Below are 17,552 nucleotides of genomic sequence, written 5' to 3'. Positions count from 1 at the left end.
GGATGTCAAAATAACCTTTTTAAATGGTGATTTAGAAGAAGAGATCTATATGGTTCAACCCGAGGGTTGTGTTGTTCCCGATCAAAAAAATAAAGTTTGTAAACTTCTCAAATCATTGTATGGTTTAAAACAAGCATCTAAATAGTGGATGAGAAATTTGATCAAGTTTTAATGAGTAATGATTTTACTTCAAATGAAGTTAATAAATGCGTGTATACCAAACTTATTGGGAATGAATGTGTGATTATTTGCTTATATGTGGATGACATTCTCATTTTTGGTACTTGTGAGCCCCCTCCCGAGCCCATGGGAAGGATTGGACAGATGGAGTCTAACCAGACGGACCCATTGGTCGGTTCATCATGGAAACTGGTAGGAACTCATTGCGGTTCCTCATTTTTGTTTGATCAGATTAGATTATGGCTCGGTTTACACTAAGTGATGTCGGATTGGCTCTTTAAAGCACTTTGACAGGTGTGTGAGGTGTTACAGTCGTCACCTTAATTTATTTTTGTTTTTCGAAAAAAAATTGAGGAAAAACCCCGTGATTGACTCCAGTTTGTCTTCTAGGATAAAAGCACAAGCCTCGAATCATTGGGCTCAGGGACTAGGTTTTCAGCTTCTTTTCAAATGAATCAACGGTTTGGGTTTAATCGAGAATCAAAATCAGTGTTTGCATGAATGTCAGATTATCGATGCATGAACATACTAATAATGCATGACAATATCAGGAATATAGTGCATTAAAAGTAATAATGTGATTCGGCAAGAGCCAGACTCTAGCCTAGTTTATCGAGGATTCTAGGTTGTGCAACACATTCCCCTAGGTCTTAACCCGTTAGTTTGGTCCGGGGCTCGCTACCTAGGTTAAAATCCATAGGTTATGCCTTCATATCTCGTTTGTTTAAGAATCAAGACGCACAAAATTCTATCATCAATTAAGATGATAGGGTTTAGTGGTGCCACTTTTAGAGGGGGCTCAAGGGGTGTCCGGCGATTCGGGCTTTGGTTCAAAACTAATTTTATCGGTTTTGCTAAACGGACCGGGCTTTATATGCCAGACGGGTCGGGCTTAAAGCATGCAATATGCCGAACGGACCGGGTTTTACAGTTGATAAGGTGCTGGATGAACCGGGCTTAGTTACAAAGTTGAGTTCGAGTGATTATACCCTAGAGTGTGTTATGCGGCCAGATCGGAGCTCCACAATGGTAATCAGCCAAAGAGGTCGAGTCTTCCTCCAATTTAAGCAAAGGATGGGCACAAGGACTCTATTATAGTCTTATAATACTTTTAATTAATGGATTATTAATTAATGCTTAAATTAATTAATAGTAAATTAATTAACTAGTAGTTTTGGTCTAAGAAAGACCAAAGTGTGATTAAAAGCCGAAAGGATCGACTTTTGAGAACCAAGTCGGACTTTAACTCAACTAAGGAAGAAGAGCAAGGTCGGACTATATTACCTTAGAATCATTCACTTAAGTGAGAAGGAGAGTCATTGATGCTTGAGAAGCGCTCAATCAAGCAACAAGAGGTGCTTAAAAATGAGGGGGAGAGTGCCTTTTATAGGAAAAAGGGCTGCTGGACCAAAAACGCGGTGGTACCAAGCATCTAAAAATCATTCCGATGATTTCAAAATCGGTACCGATTAAGGTGCTTGGCAAGCAACAGATTGGTATGGATCTAGGGCTGATCGATGTCGGCCAAGGGCAGGTTGGCACCAATCAAGGCAAATTACTGTCCAAATCCTGGACCTTATTTTTGGAGCCTTTCGAGCTTTCAGGAGTTCGTTTAAGGCCTAAATGATGTCTGATCGAACTGATTCTCACGCCGTTGGAACCATAGCAGAATTTTCTAGAGTCCGATGCTGAAATCATGGTCAACAGTACTAGCTATATTATAGTATGCAAAACCAAATATTTTCTTGCTTCTAAATTTGATATGAAAGACATGGGTGAAGAAAATGTGATTTTTGGTGTTAAAATCATAAGGAAAGGTGATAATATAACTCTATCACGAGAACACTATGTTGAGAAACTTCTTAAGAAGTTTGGACATTTTTATGCCACACCTGTGAGCACTCCTTATGATGCTAATACGCAATTAAAGAAAAATAGAGGTGATCCTATTACTAAATCTAAATATGCACAGACTATTAGAAGCCTAATGCATTTAATGAATTTTTCTAGACCAGATATTGCTTATGTAGTGGGCATATTGAGTCGGTATACATATAATCCCAACCACGATCGTTGGTCTGCATTAAGTAGACTAATGAAATATTTGAGAGGTGCCATGAACTATGGTATTATGTATAGTGGATTTCCCGCTAGAAGGATATAATGGTGCTAACTGGATTTCAGATTCAGATGAGACAAAATCTACTAGCGGTTACATTTCACTCTTGGTGGTGGTGCAGTCACACGGAAGTCAGTCAAGCAAACAATTTTTGCTAATTAACTATGGAGCCACAATTTATAGCTCTAGAACTAGCTGACAATGAGGCTGAGTGGCTAAGGAATTTCTTAGCCAATAATCCTACATGAATAAAACCAACATCTTCTGTATCTATGCATTGTGATTTGCCTAAATAAAAATTTTAATGGTAAAAATAAACATATTCGGTTGAGACATATTATGGTTAAGCAATTGCTAAAAGACGGAGTCATATCGATCGATTATATAAAGTCAGAAGTGAACTTGGCCGATCTTCTGACTAAACCATTAACGAGAAAATTAATATACAAAACATCAAGGGGAATGGGACTTAAGCCAGTTTAGAAATTAAGCGTGAAGGTAACCCAATCTTTATGATTGGAGATCCCATGAATAAGGTTCATATGGGTAATAACAAGTTACTCATTAATTCTACTAGTACTATTTATTTTGTCCTTTCCTATGATGTGAGTTGTGCTAAGCTGTATTAAATGTGAGGTTGAGCTAAAAACTCTTAATGATTCATATATTCCTTATGGATGGTGTATAAAGATGCAGTATACACTTGATGGAATCACCTATATAATTGTGGAGTGAGGCCGCTCTGGCATAATCTCTAGAGCACTTATGAATAACCAGGCATGCGCATGGCCTATTAGCACAAAACAACATTAACAGCGAGAATAATAAGGGTATAGTGATATTGGTAGGACCTCTAACATACAACAAAGAGTTTTAGTTCATAAAAAGCTTCCTTCACCTACGCTCTGTATATTATGACATATTAGTCTAGGTTTGGTTCATAGTCTTAAAAGGCACCAAATTCGAAAGCATTTATATCCATGTATATAACCCAGTTAAAATTAATTTTCTATAAAATCTTTTTAAATATATGGAGATTGTTGTAAGTGAATTGTATTAAAAATCTCACATTGCTTATGCATGAGCTTTTAAAGTTGATTATGAATAGGTATTTGATATTGAGCTATTAAAATGTGTGGTAAGGGGTTGGACTCATGCGCAAAAGGATTGGGCCAAAAGTCCAATCCCATTGCTAACCAGTGGATTTGCGCGATTCAAATAAAAAAAATATATGTATCATAATTTACCAAATTGTTTTTCAAATTAACGTCTTGTCTTTATTTCTAACTTTTGACTAGATATTTTTTCTAATATCACGTTCGCTTGATTTGTGCAATGTTCACTTGATTTGTGAATATTTATCAAGTTTTATGGAACTGCTTTTGCTTTTCGTTATCATGACTTTATACTGATGTCTTTTGCTGGGTAAGATAATGGAGAGATCATCAGTTCTGTCTTACTTGAAAAACATTAATTCAGAAGAACTTGTTAGATCCTGGGAGGGTTTTTGCTCTTAATATTTTTCTCTCTTTATCTGTGATTGCGAAATAATCCTTTTAGGACAGTACTTTTTCGCACGTCTTAGATTCCAATTTATTTGCATTTACGCAATAGGCCTTTTGCTTCGAAAGCCTAATTCAGTAGGACCGGTGACTTTATTTGCCCCAACTCGATGAATTGAAGAATTTTACTTGAATATCATTTTTAACGTGAAGATACGTGACGGAAGAAAACTCTAATTAGAGTTAATTATTAAGCTTAAAAGAGGCTAAAACGAATTAGGACCACCTAGTGAAAGTTTTAGCCTAATGACAGCTAGCCGTTGATGAAATGCTTAAGGTTAAAATTAGTGTTGTCTCTTCTTGTTTTCATTTTGTGTGCAATGTGCTGCACAATTGTCGCAAAGAGACAATACAACACAATGCTCCTACTGATTCTCTCCCTTTGCTTTGGGAATTGTACTTGGCAACTTCTCATATTTTGCTACGTCAGTATTTTTTTTTTTTTATCTTACTTCTTATCTAAGATTTAATCTGTATTTATGAAATTACAAAATTTATGGAATTTAAATTTTATAAATTTTAAAAATTCATAAAATTTTACGTAAAGCGTATGTTTAAGATAAAGTAAAATTGTTTAAAATCCATGATAATTAAAAAACGATGGAACCGAAAAATTCTACCTCTTAAATAGGTATTGAGGCAATTCTTTTATTTATTTAAACTGGTGACAAGGTGAGTTTCTTTCTATGTTTGGATTTTTATTTCTTTAATATGGTGAAATTAATATTATAATTATTTATTAATTTTATAAGTTAAGTTCTATTTCATTATTTTAAGCTAACTGTATAATAATTAAGGAAATTATTAAATAATTCCAATTTTAATAAATAAAATTGTAATCGACTAATAGTAAAAAGATATGAGTAAAATAAGAAAAGAATAATTAATATTTTCTTAATATTCTAAATAACAAATGATGTGGGGGTAAAAGCCAAGGTAAAATTGGAGTGAACGTAATTTTTTAAAGATGGAGTGACTGCAACTTACACAGATATTGACAGTTTAGTTCAGCCCGTGAACTTCTTGTAACAATCAAACATTGACCCCACCTGCATTATTGAATAACCGAAAGTTTATCAATACCAATTGAAAATATTTATATTTACATTTTTATTTTGTTACTAGTTTTTCATTTTTTAAAAAAAAAATGCATGCTTTTATTTACTTTTAATTTATTTTTACTCGCATAATTCTTCGAGCAAAAATTAGAATGAGATTCAAGTAAAATCCTTTTAGCAGTGATATTAGCAGACAGAGATAGCGTCCAACTCTTACACTCTGTTTAGATGGGGTGAGAGAATGATAATTAACGGAAGAGGCAGGGAGGGTAAGGAAGACGAATGGTAAAAGGAGTTATTATAAAATTAGAATAAGATTCAAGTAAAATCCTTTTAGCAGTGATATTAGTGGAGAGAGGATAGTGTCCAACCCTTACACTCTGTTTGGATGGAGTGAGGGAAGGATAATTAACGGAAAAATAAGGTAGGGTAAAAAAGGCAAAAGGTAAAAGGAGTTATTATAAAATTATGTTGATGTTTGGAAATTGTCGAATTAATGGAAAGGCAAAGAGAGAGATAAATAATTATATATAGTATAAAAATATTAAGTTACTTATCTTTTTTCCCTTGCACTTCAATTTGAGGTGTAACAAAATTTGAGATTTGAAGGGTAGAGGAGGGTAAAGCTTACCCTTATTTACCCTCATTCTTCGACAACTCACTTCTTCTCAAATGAAAATATACATCTTAGTTACCTCTCATTTTCTTTATGTACCTTTCCTTCACCTCTAACTAAACAAAGTGTTAGGATATTCTTAGGATTGATTAGGGAACAGCCACTGCTTGGACGCTCCTAAAAATTAAATCTAGGATCACCGAAAATTTATCCAGCCTAGTTTCCATCAGGCTAACACTTTGGGGGTTATACACATGATGTCTATAACTCTATCGAAAAACCAATCATTAAAAATTTATATATTTCTAAATATACATGAAAAATAAAATTATATATACAAAATAATTTTTTAAAATTTATATTTTTATTAGTTTAATCCATCCACTTTAAAAAGTATAATCGCTTCATAGTACTCTTTTCCAGACGTTACTGCATTTTTAGACGTTACTGTAAGTTTTTTCTTCTGCTCTTTTTTTTTTTTTATTTTTTATTTATTTTGGACAGATGCAGATTTCGTTGAAGAAGCCTCTGTAAACCCTTGAAACTATTCATCCAATGACCAGAGCATTAAACGAAGCTTTAATGGGAAAACCATTTCACCATCCCTACCATCTTCTTTTGTTGCTAATATTTTTTTCACTTGTTCACCATTCAAACCAGCTTCAATCCTCTCAATATCAGTCCCTTGTGGTGCTTATCCAACAGCTTCTCAACTACCCATTTCCCCTTACCAGCTTTAGCACCGTAACAGACTTATGCAATATTGAACCAACTCCATCTCTAACTCTGGTGTGCTATGAAGATAACATAACTCAGATTCACATCATAGGGAAAAATGGGTTTCCTCCTTTGCCTCAAAATTTCTCCACTGAATCTTTCTTTTCCATTCTTTCTACTCTATCCAGCTTGAAAGTCCTGTCTCTTGTTTCTCTTGGGCTAGAGGGACCGTTGCCTACAACTGTAACTTACTTATCTTCATTAGAAATATTTAATTTAAGTTCAAACCATTTTAGTGGTACTATTCCTGTCCAAGTTTCATCTTTGAAGTGTCTTCAAACTCTTATATTAGACCATAACAAGTTTAGTGGTGAAGTTCCTGTTTGGCTAAGTTCACTTCCTCTTCTAGCTGTTTTAAGTTTGAGCAACAATTCCTTTAATGGCTCTCTGCCTAATTCTCTGAGTAAAATGGAAAATCTTCGAATTTTATCGGTATCAAGAAATAATTTGTCTGGAGAAGTGCCTGACCTGCAAAACTTGACAAACCTTCAAGTTGTTGATTTACAAGACAATTATTTTGGACCCCATTTTCCAATCTTACATACCAGGATAGTGTCTGTTCTGTTAAAAAATAATAGCTTTCAATTAGGGATACCCAATGAACTATTAGCCTCTTGCTATCAACTTCAAAGACTTGACATTTCCTTGAATGGATTTGTAGGGCCATTTTCTCCATCATTATTCTCTCTGCCTTCTATAAGTTACATAAATATTTCAAATAACAAATTCACAGGAATGCTTTCTGAAAACATGTCCTGTAATTCTGATATTGCCTATGTAGATATATCCTCAAATCTTTTGAATGGAGATTTGCCGAGTTGCCTTGAACCCAACAGCAAGAGCAAAGTCATTCACTACTATAGCAATTGCTTGTCTAGCCATCACCAATATCAGCATCCTTCTAGCTTTTGCCACAAAGAAGCACTAGCAGTGGAGCCTCTTGATGAGGATCAAGAGAAGCATAACAGACCTAAAGGTAAAGCAGTTATTGCATCTACCACTATTGGGGGAGCTATTGGAGCTATCGCAATTGTGGGTATGGTTTTGTTGCTTATGAAGAGAGTATACATATGTAGCAAGAAGCATAGAGTGAAAGAACCTCAAGCAAGGGTAACAATGGAGAATGTATCATCATCAGTAAACACAGTGAAGTTGCTTTCTGATGCAAGTAAGTTCTATATTCTTGTTTTACTTTAAGATGTGCAATTATCTCTAATAAGACCTTTTTTTGACAATAAATTTGTGGAATTTATGTAGAGTTCCATGTTTTCTTTAATGTTTGGCAGAAAGAAAACTTTTCATTTGTTTTGCGGAATTATTTGAAATACAATCTTCGATGAAAATTAATTTTGTAGTGTTTTATGTTCCAAAACACGAAAATATGGGAATTCAATTTTATGGAATTTAATATAACTACCCTCCATTATTCAGGGCATATATCAGAAACAATGAAGTTAGGGGCCAATCTTCCTGCTTATCGTACCTTCGCTTTGGAGGAGCTTAAGGAGGCTACAAATAACTTTGATGAATCAAATTTGCTGTCTGGAGCTTCACATAATAAGGTATCTATTCGGAGTGATTCACAAATACTTAAGTAAGTTTTTGTTTTGTTCATCTTGGAATTAGAATATTATTCCAAGTTTATTTTGAAATAACCACATAGAATTCATAGATTGGAGCAAGTATTATTATGAATTTGTTGCTATACATTTTGTATTGGTTCTTTTTTATCAATTCTTCCTAATTTTTCTAACTATCATGTCAGATTTATAGGGGAAGGCTTGGGGATGGAACTGTGGTTACTATAAGTAGGTTTTCAGTCAAGAAAAAAAAGTGCCAGCAGCAAAGCATTAGACACCAGATTGAGTTGATTTCAAAACTCAGGCATAGTCATTTGGTCAGTTCTCTGGGGCACTGTTTGGATTGGTGCATGGATGATTCAACCATCTCCCAAATTTTTCTTATTTTCGAGTTTGTTTCCGATCAAACACTAAGAGACCACACATCTTCTGCAGGTAGATTAATTCAATGGAGTCTTCTTTCTTTTGTGTTCAAATACCACCATGTTCATGTTCAATTTGTTTGGCAGGACCTGGAGGGAAAAAGTTGAGTTGGAAACAAAGGATAGGAGCTGCTATTGGAATTACAAAGGGTATTCAATTCCTGCACACAGGACTTGTCCCTGCGATATATTCTAATAATCTCAATATAACAGAAGTTCTCTTGGATCATGATCTTCATGTTAAACTCAGTTGTCATAACCTGCCACTGTTAGCTGAAACTAGACGATCGGTATGTGTAGCCCACAACAATCTGAATTTTCTTTTACCAATAGTTGACATTACTGCAGATTTAGTTTCAAATAGAGCAGAATAGAAATAAATGATGCATATTACCAATCACAACTAGTCGGGGATTAAGGTTTAGTTGTTGTTATAATAATAAAATAATAGAAATAACTCACCTTTCAGCTTGTGCTTTCTTTATAAACCTTTCAGGTGGGTACGTCAGTTTTTTCTCCAGGACCAAAGCAGAACATTTTGACAAGGTGTGAGCAGAATTCCTGTTAATAATATTTGGCACAATAATGTAGTTGAAAAAAAAAAGCCCAAGTTACATTATGGCTCACCGAGCATGGGCTAAGTTTCTCTGTATTCTAAATTTTGTCTGTGCAGGGAAAAAGACAATAATGGTGATAAGAAAGATGTGTATGACTTGGGAGTAATCTTAGTTGAGATAATTGTTGGAAGGCCGATCACATCCCCTGATGAAGTAGCTGTGGTTAAAAATCTAGTAAGTGTTCTTTGTCTTTTTATTTTTTCAAAGAGAAATATTTCTCTCAACAACAGATTTGACAGCAAAACTAAAGGATATATATATATATATATATATATAAACAAAATGCAGTTACAAGTGAGCATGACAGTTGATGAAACAGCTAGAAGAAGCATTGTCAATCCGACGGTTGGGAAGGGATGCACAGACGAATCATTGAAGATAATGATGGAGATATGCATCAGATGTCTTGCAGAGAGGCCATCTGATAGGCCATCAGTTGAAGATGTTCTTTGGAACTTGCATTTTGCTGCTCAAGTAGTTGAGGATGACTCCTCCCATAACATGAACCAATCCTCCCAAGTTAAGCAATTTGTTTCTTCTTTTCATGTGTAAACACAAGGCTCAAGATACTGATATTTTTACAATCTTTTCTACTGCTACTTCTAACTATATCTTTCCTACAAATTTGTACAAAATAACTTTCTTGGTTCTTGATTCTCTAATGCTCATATCCAAACTAGATAAAGCTGAAAAATATCTGAATTAATTTTGATTTTACTATATTCCAAAACCAAACCGAACCAAAATATAAGACAAGGCTAGGGCCAGTTCGACAAGTCAGCTCGAAGTGGCGGGTCCCAGAACCTGCACCAAATCAAATAGGTTCCAAACTGATTCTGGTTTTAATTTTTGGAACCGGCTAAAACCATTTTGGCAAAAAAAATGCTAAAAAGCTTTAAACAGGCAAACCCGTGATGAAACCATCCTACAACTTGAATTGAATTGGTTTGATTTAGTTAAGATTTGTATGAGCCTAAGTGGTAATATAGCAAAGCTAGAAATAGGGCCAACTAAAGCTCCAAGCCTGCAATGTAACAGCCCTGAACCTAACTCCATGTAGTTATGCAGTCAGTCACTGCAGTACCAGTTAAGCAGAATAAAAAGAACCTCTGTAAAGAATTTAGAGGGAAGATAAAGAAACTAGAAACTTCATATCCAAACTTTTCATGCCGAAATTCGTGTAACAATTTTATCAAAAATAAATAAATAAATAAAATAAGTTGTGCAACCATTTCTTTTGAAACCCCTAAACTGCTAATTTACACTCAACAAAGCTAAATTACAAACTTATGTATTATAATCACTATCCTTTGGATAGTAAACAACAAAAATCCGGCAACCCAGAGGGATACACTGTGAAGCCTAAAGAATATGATATTTTTACAAAAAGAAAAATTGAAAAGAAAATGCACCAAATAACAAAATTACCATTATCACCTCTGTGAAGGGTCCACGATTGGGTTCATTTCTATTTCTACAACTCCATTATCCCGTCTGTTACCAAACTTCTCAGCTTCTCTCATAATCTGAATATCACAAGGACTAAAGTATTCATAAAGTACTTTCACAATTAACCGAGGAAGGAGTGATGCCACAATTATAGCTAGCAAGCAACACCAGAACAATCCTGTCTTTGCAATTTCGAAGAAAGCCCTGTCGATACATTGCAGTTGGAAACATAAATGATTAGATATAACATTAAATATCAAAGAACTTATCAAGTTAAATGCACCGACAAATGGGAATTTCAAAAATGAAATTATGCAACTTATTGGCCACAAGGGTTATCTGATTGGCATGCATTCTTGGCAACATGATGACTAGAGCATGATTTCTGATTCTCTTTGATCAGAAGTCTGAAGTAACAGTCAGTCCTACAAGTACTAGCTATTCAAGATCCAACTGCTGTCAGAATAGCTTTGAGGGTGATGAACAAGACATATGGCATAAAGGTACTTGATCCCATTTACTAATGAATATAGTTGACCATGACTTAAAAGTTGGAGACTCGGAATTGACTTTGATGAGACCACTCGTATCTTATGAATGGTATCACTCTATTTGAAGCAATATTAATTGAGCATAGGTCATTGGTATATTTGTCCCATGAGCAATGAAGTATTGCGGAGGCCTTTCTATTCTGTGACTAAACCTTGTCTTTGCATTCACAATTTTTAAGAATATAAATATAATGATGCTTCATTATGCAATATACATGTGGGAAAAATGACAAAAGTCAGATAACATCTGATATTCTGACAGAGAACAGGCTTACCAGTATCCAACTAAAGTAGGCACAGCATCAATGACGAGGACACAAATGAAAGTTGCAACTATAGATCCCCAAATGACAGCATGAGTAATCCAAGTCCACCGAATTATGTCCATAGCCAAGTGCAAATTAACCAAAATAACAACTGCAAGCGTCCAAAGATCTCCTATACTCGGTGCATCAATAGTACTGGCCCAGTATGCTAAGAAAGGGACAAAAAAGATAACCACACTTTGCCACGAGGTGTCGATCATTGTTAGCCAGAACAATTTAGAGTTGTAGCTTTCTTGTCTGTGCCCGCCTCCGTAAAGCTGAGGATACTTTAAAAGAGTCCTTCTACTCAGGTCCTTGTCAAGAATACCAACTATGATGGTAGGCAGGGAAGTATAAATTATAGAATATAACACGCTGCTCCACTCATTAATTGCAGTTGTCAAAGTGAAACCAGTAAAAAGCGTGTACCTGGAGAAAAATGCACGGTAATGAGTAGGTCATAATATAAGATAAGCAGTCATGAGCTTTCAACAATATTGAATAGCCATTCCATTTTCTGTAGTATAACTGCAAAATAACTGATCCTAATTGGCTGAACTGCTATAAATCCCCAGATATTTAAGTTGGCCCTCAGAAGGGCCAAGGGACAAAAACTCACCTATCTTCTCTGTCAACTTATTGTCCAAAATGTTTTATTCTGCAACCTGAATTTGAATGGTTTATTTTCTGACATATAAATGTTCATTATGTTCCTTTGGAAGAAGGAAAGGTGGAAGAGGTTCAGTCAGAAATTTAGCTACACAAGGAAAGTGGACTGAAAAATATTAAAAGTAGTAATTCAATTGCAGAGAAATGAACACATATTTTTCCTTCATTTCAACAATGATGACGTACAGATTCAGTTGAAGAATTTATTGGAGTTCGCTAAAAACTTCACACAATTTTTACCAGTTAAAATAGATGGTTCTTTCACAGAGAACAATTATGCACATTATGAGATAATCCAAATATTAGACGCGTTATTACTCACCAAAATAAAACAAGAACAAAAACTGCATTCCTGTAAAAATTATATAGTATCATGTAGCCCATCCGCTGGTAATTCCAATGTCCATGGACCAATAAAAGTGGAACTAAGAACCTAAATTGCCCCATTGCAAAATCTGATGCCATTACAGCTTGCCGACCCTCTTTCCCACTGATGCCAACTCCCACATCAGCCATTTGGATCATTGAAACATCATTAGCACCTATTCACATTTAGAATTTTCTAATATCAGCACATAATACCAACAAGAAAGTCAAGAAAGCAGTTATTATGCTCCACAAAATTTGCCAGCATAAGAATATAGATTTAAAGCAAAGCAAGAGAAATAACCATCGCCAATAGAAAGTGTCATGTCAGCAGTCCTATTCTTCACAAGGGCAACAATTCCAGCTTTCTGCAATGGAGCCACCCGGCAACACAGTACCACTGAACAATTACTGGCTAATTGGAAGAGCTACAATGAAAGGATAAGTACGTTGCATTAGCCTACAAAAAACATTGCTAAGAAACAGAGAGAAAAAGATGAGTCAATAAAGCCCTTACCTCTTCTTCAAGTTCACTGTCAAGTATATAAACGAGGCTGGTTCCATCAATAATCAAGGCAACTGGACTTACAGCACCTCCAGTGTTGTGTGTTGTGCCAGATACAGTGATGAGCTTCTTAGACATGAGCAAGGCATCTTGTAAACTCTTTCTACAGGACTCCTTTGAGTTGCTATTGATTATAATCTGGGTCATTTTACCTGTCAGGAGCTTTGAAGAGTATCCAATTGATATGGCAGTTTCTTGCTTGTCCCCAGTTAAAACCCATACTTTAATCCCTGCTGTCCTAAGAGATTCTATGGCTTCTGGGACACCTTGTTGCAGTTTATCTTCAATGGCAGAAGCACCCAGGATGGTCAGACTCTTCTCCACAGTGCTAGCTACTTTGCGTAGCATAGCAGCTCGACCAATTAAAGCTGTGCTAGCTGCCTCAAAGGAAGAATGCCACTGCTCAAATTCTAAATCACTCAATTCACGCATCCCAATCACAAGTGTTCTCAAACCAAGAGAAGAGAAACTGTGAAGATGGGCTTCAGTTGCACGAATAACATTCCTGTTCAAAGATCTATCTATCACATTAAACATGGTGGTGTCAGCACCTTTTACAAAGACTTTTACAGTATTGTCAGGGCAGCCCAATATAACAGACATCCTCTTCCGGTCACTATCAAATTCATGCAAACCTAATACATTGAACCTGCACTTCCCATATGGGGAAATCCAACAAAACAAAGCAAGGAAATTCAAAATTAGGAAATATTTAAAGGAGGAAATAATCAATCATAATAAGTACTACAAGTACAGCCACCATTATTCAACTTTAATCTTGATATAATAATATGATCTTCTGATTAAGATAAAACAGAAAACATGATTACCCATATTCCACATGCAACTTCTAATCAGAAAACCAAAACTAGTATCATGAAATGTAACATACATCTCTTGACTACCAATGTTCACCAAAAGCTGGAAGTAGCAGAAGACTTATGAATAGAATTTTTAATGAATAATTTTTACTTTTAAATGTTGCCTGAATTATCTCATAATGCTAATCCCAGGATACCAACTATAACCATGAGATATACCATTCGAGCATCAATTAGGTGGCAGCAGTAGTGGTGGTGTTCATAGCAGTGTTCTCTGTTTGTAATGGTGTAAATACAAGGAAAACACAAATTGAAAACATAAAGGACAGAAATATCAATTTTAGAGAGAGAGAGATAGAGAGAGAAGATAGAAATATCAATTTCAGAGAGTGAGATAGAGAGAGTGAGAAAGAGACTGCACCTTTGCCTTTCTCCTTGAACATCAATAACTATATGACCTGAAGTTCGTTCTACAAGCATAAATCCATACGCGGCAGCAGCATAAGCCAATGCTTGTTCATCTGGAGATTCACCTTGGTAATCCATCAACTTTACATTAGTATCAGATCCATCATCAAAAACAATAGGCACAATTGTATTACATGCTGCCAATGCAAGGAAGAAATCGAGAACGTATTTGGCTTCCTCTGTATCTTTTCCACTTCTTGCTAAATGCAGAAGCTGAGGATCAACTGTTACCTTCATCTTCGGCCTCAAAATCTTCCCATCCACTGATACCAAAAAAACAATCAGAAAATGATGAAAGTAACTATTGCAAAACCAACTGAATAGTTTGACCTACAAAAGACTTCGTTAATTACAAACTGTCAATACCTTGAACTGAGTGTCCAACTTGCTCATTTTGTGAACTGCCTTTTCCACCAATGTAATCTACTCCCCATATGCTTGCATATTTAAATTCCATCTTGTTCTCAGTAAGGGTGCCAGTTTTGTCTGAGAATACATATTTGATTTGCCCTAAATCTTCATTTATATTTAAAGCCCGGCATTGAAATCTTGAATTTGAGGTCTCATCATACATTAGCGTATCTCGAATCATGAAGTAAGCCTGGCCAACCCGAACAAGTTCCATGGAGATATACAAAGAAATAGGGATCATGATCTGGAACACGATAACTGACATGAGGAATGTGAAAAATATCTCCAATCCCCACCCGTAATATTCATAATCATCTTCCTCATCATTGAAATCCTTTTTCCTATAGAAAGGCATGATATTCAACTCGTCCTTGTGACGCTTCAACCAAACAGCAGCACAAACAGAGACAACAGTACACAAAGCAAAAAGAAAAATTGAAAGGATAATAATTTCTTTATTCATGCGTGTCTCAAGTCGGCTCCTCTTTGAAGGAGCTCCTGAGCTATTAAGCATAACTTTGGTCTCACGGCCACAGTATACTGCAACACCAATTGCCCAAGCAGTATTCTTGAGCTCACAGCCACGAAGAATAATATTTGAGGGCCCAAGTGATAGTCTTTTGCCATCCATTTCCATGTTCGCATGAAACCCATAAATATTCCTGTTGGGTTTCTCACATTTAATCAACCCACTGATCTTTTCCTTCTCAGGAATCTTTGAAAGGGTCTCTTGCTTTGCATATCGGGTTTTCAAGTTTGATTCTCCATCCAAGTTAATTGTCTGTACATATGCAACACCAGTTGGATCACTAGTTGAAAGCAGCAGCATATCACAAGGAAGAGTTTCATTTGTGTTAATCTTGATTATCTCACCAACCTTGATATGTTTCCATTTCTTTTCTTCAAACTGGTCATTCACCAAAACCCATGCCAATCGATTATTCTCAATTCTATCAGACCTATGCCTCCTCCAATCCTCATATGCATCCTTAACTGCCGTCACTAATAGAACAAAGGCAAGAGGCAAAATGGAAACTCCACGGCCAAAAACAGCGAGCTGGGGAAGCTGATTGAGGATAGCAATAACAAGGAAATAAATATAAGCAACTCTATGAAATTGCTCAAACAAATTCCTAGGCAAAAAGGAAAGGAGTGAATATTTCCCAGTCCGAATAGAATTTCCAGCAAATTCAAACCTCTCATTCGTCTTTTCAGGATCATTTAAGTATACCAACCTAGCGTCTTCATCGCTGATCTCTTTCAAGGACGCACTCAACCCTTCTGAATCAGCTCTTCTGGAACCATACTTCACTGGTTTAGATCCTAAATCACTAAATGTAACCTCCCTAACTGAACTTCCACCAGAATTCTTTGAATAATTGGAAGAATTGCTTCTCCTGGAAGCAGAATGTGAATATATTTCAATACTTGGGGACCTCTCAATTGGGTTTTTGGAATCCATCTTGGAAACCAAACCGGGATTACCAAAACTAAATTAATGATAGATCAAAGGAAACAGGTAAATTGTAGGCAAGTTCTAGCTGGATATTACGAGTTCTTAGTCAAGGGATCAACAGAGGCCATGATCTAGAGATCAAATAGCTCTTTAACAACATAACTAATACACAGCCAATCCGCGAAATACCCAGACAAATATTCCAATAAAAGTTAGAAAAAAAATAATAAAAGAATAAACTTTCAAGAAGAGTAGAAGCAAGTAAGACCGGATTTAAAAAACGAAGTAAACCCAGGAACTAAAACGAGAGAGAAACAGAAAATGAACCTCTGGTGCGAGCTCCTATATTAGGAAGAAACTGTCAGGCTGTCAGCATCTAGTTGCATGTAAACCAAAGCAATCAAGAGAAGAAGAGACTGTAAATATATACAGATAAACAAACAAAGGAATTGTCTACAGAGACAGAGAGAGCTGCAAATAGTCTTTACAGGGAACGGTTGATGAAGCTACGTGTTTAAGGGGAAGAAGAGGAGAATTTTACGAAGTCAAAGGCAATGTAAGAGAGAAGAAGACGGAGTTTACAAGAAATCAGGAAGAGTCCTAATGGCTGGCGACAAACACAAGCTTAAATTATCAAATGTAGAAAAAGCATATCATAAACAGCAGCCATAATTCGTAACCAAAAGGAAAAGACAAGACTTTTAAAAACCAAAACAGAAGATAGAAAGAAAGAAAAGTCTTTGTTCTAAACCCAATAGAGAGAGTTTGATGTTTCAGAGTAACAAAATACAAGTAGGCTGAATAGAGTTAGGTTTAACTGATCGAACCGATTCAGATTGATTTTCATTTTATTTGGTTCCATTCTAATTTTTTTTATATTACAATGACAGGTGTAATCCAATTTAATTATAAAAACCACTTCGATTTTATTTTAATTTAAAAAATTTTGATTGATATTGATTCAGATCGGTTCATTTAAAAAAAAAGCGAACCGGTAGGAAAAAGAGGGATGGTTCTAGAAGGACTACTGGCTCCTAGAAGGAGGTGGTGGCTTATTGGTCAATTAATTAATAAGAATATAATAGTATATATGTCATAAACGTGTACAAGTATCAAATGGGTTGAATTAATAAGGTGTCTTAATTTGACTTATCTTTTCCGCTCTTTGAACAAATGCATGGAATCTTCTTTTTTTTTTTTATTCATTTAAAATGTTAAGCATCAATAATGGGTTTCTAATTCTAACAAATTGCATGCCCTTCCCCTCCATTAATTATATTTATATTATGTTGTAAAATAAAAGGATAAGAAATGAGAAAGGACAATATGAGACATGGTAATTACTTGTGTGTAGCAATCAACTAATAGAGATAATCTTTTTTTTTTTTTTTTGAAAAAAGTGGAATGAAAAAAAAACTTTGAATAACACTAATACTAATAGCAGTATGAAGATAGTACGTTGAAAGATAGAGCTGAAAAGTTGTAGAGTAATTTTTCTTCAAATCTTCTAGAAGCAATTGAAATCACATAAGTGATGTACCCGTGGAGTACATCCTGGGC

The 17,552-nt window shown here is 35.4% G+C and overlaps 2 protein-coding genes across 3 annotated transcripts; one reads left to right on the top strand and one right to left on the bottom strand.

Moving 5' to 3' along the window:
* The first annotated feature begins 5,984 nt into the window (after nucleotides 1–5,984).
* LOC105632735 (putative inactive leucine-rich repeat receptor-like protein kinase At3g03770) lies at nucleotides 5,985–9,593 on the top strand. 2 transcript variants are annotated; one of them, XM_037639739.2, is made up of 7 exons: nucleotides 5,985–7,480; nucleotides 7,744–7,874; nucleotides 8,078–8,327; nucleotides 8,402–8,604; nucleotides 8,811–8,860; nucleotides 8,988–9,105; nucleotides 9,182–9,319. In XM_037639739.2, the coding sequence occupies exons 1-7, from the start codon at nucleotides 6,091–6,093 to the stop codon at nucleotides 9,206–9,208; spliced, it is 2,169 nt and encodes a 722-aa protein (XP_037495667.1). In that variant the 5' UTR covers nucleotides 5,985–6,090; the 3' UTR covers nucleotides 9,209–9,319. The 2 variants fall into 2 exon arrangements, with proteins under 2 accessions (XP_037495667.1, XP_012070562.1); XM_012215172.4 differs by having other exon boundaries at nucleotides 5,990–7,480; nucleotides 9,220–9,593.
* A 470-nt stretch (nucleotides 9,594–10,063) lies between these two features.
* ALA1 (aminophospholipid ATPase 1) lies at nucleotides 10,064–16,752 on the bottom strand. The gene is made up of 7 exons (XM_012215171.4): nucleotides 14,492–16,752; nucleotides 14,079–14,388; nucleotides 12,789–13,485; nucleotides 12,576–12,699; nucleotides 12,228–12,447; nucleotides 11,207–11,665; nucleotides 10,064–10,584 (listed from the first exon to the last, which is right to left on the bottom strand). Exons 1-7 carry the CDS (start codon nucleotides 15,996–15,998, stop codon nucleotides 10,365–10,367), a joined length of 3,537 nt encoding a protein of 1,178 aa, XP_012070561.1. The 5' UTR covers nucleotides 15,999–16,752; the 3' UTR covers nucleotides 10,064–10,364.
* Between the last annotated feature and the right edge of the window lie 800 nt (nucleotides 16,753–17,552).

Source organism: Jatropha curcas, chromosome 6, assembly GCF_041381405.1.
Source record: "Jatropha curcas cultivar XTBG-Jc1 chromosome 6, XTBG_Jcur_1.0, whole genome shotgun sequence".
NCBI classification, from domain to species: domain Eukaryota; kingdom Viridiplantae; phylum Streptophyta; class Magnoliopsida; order Malpighiales; family Euphorbiaceae; genus Jatropha; species Jatropha curcas.
The sequence above is the reverse complement of the archived record's forward strand: the minus strand, read 5'-3'. Positions and strand labels throughout refer to the sequence as shown.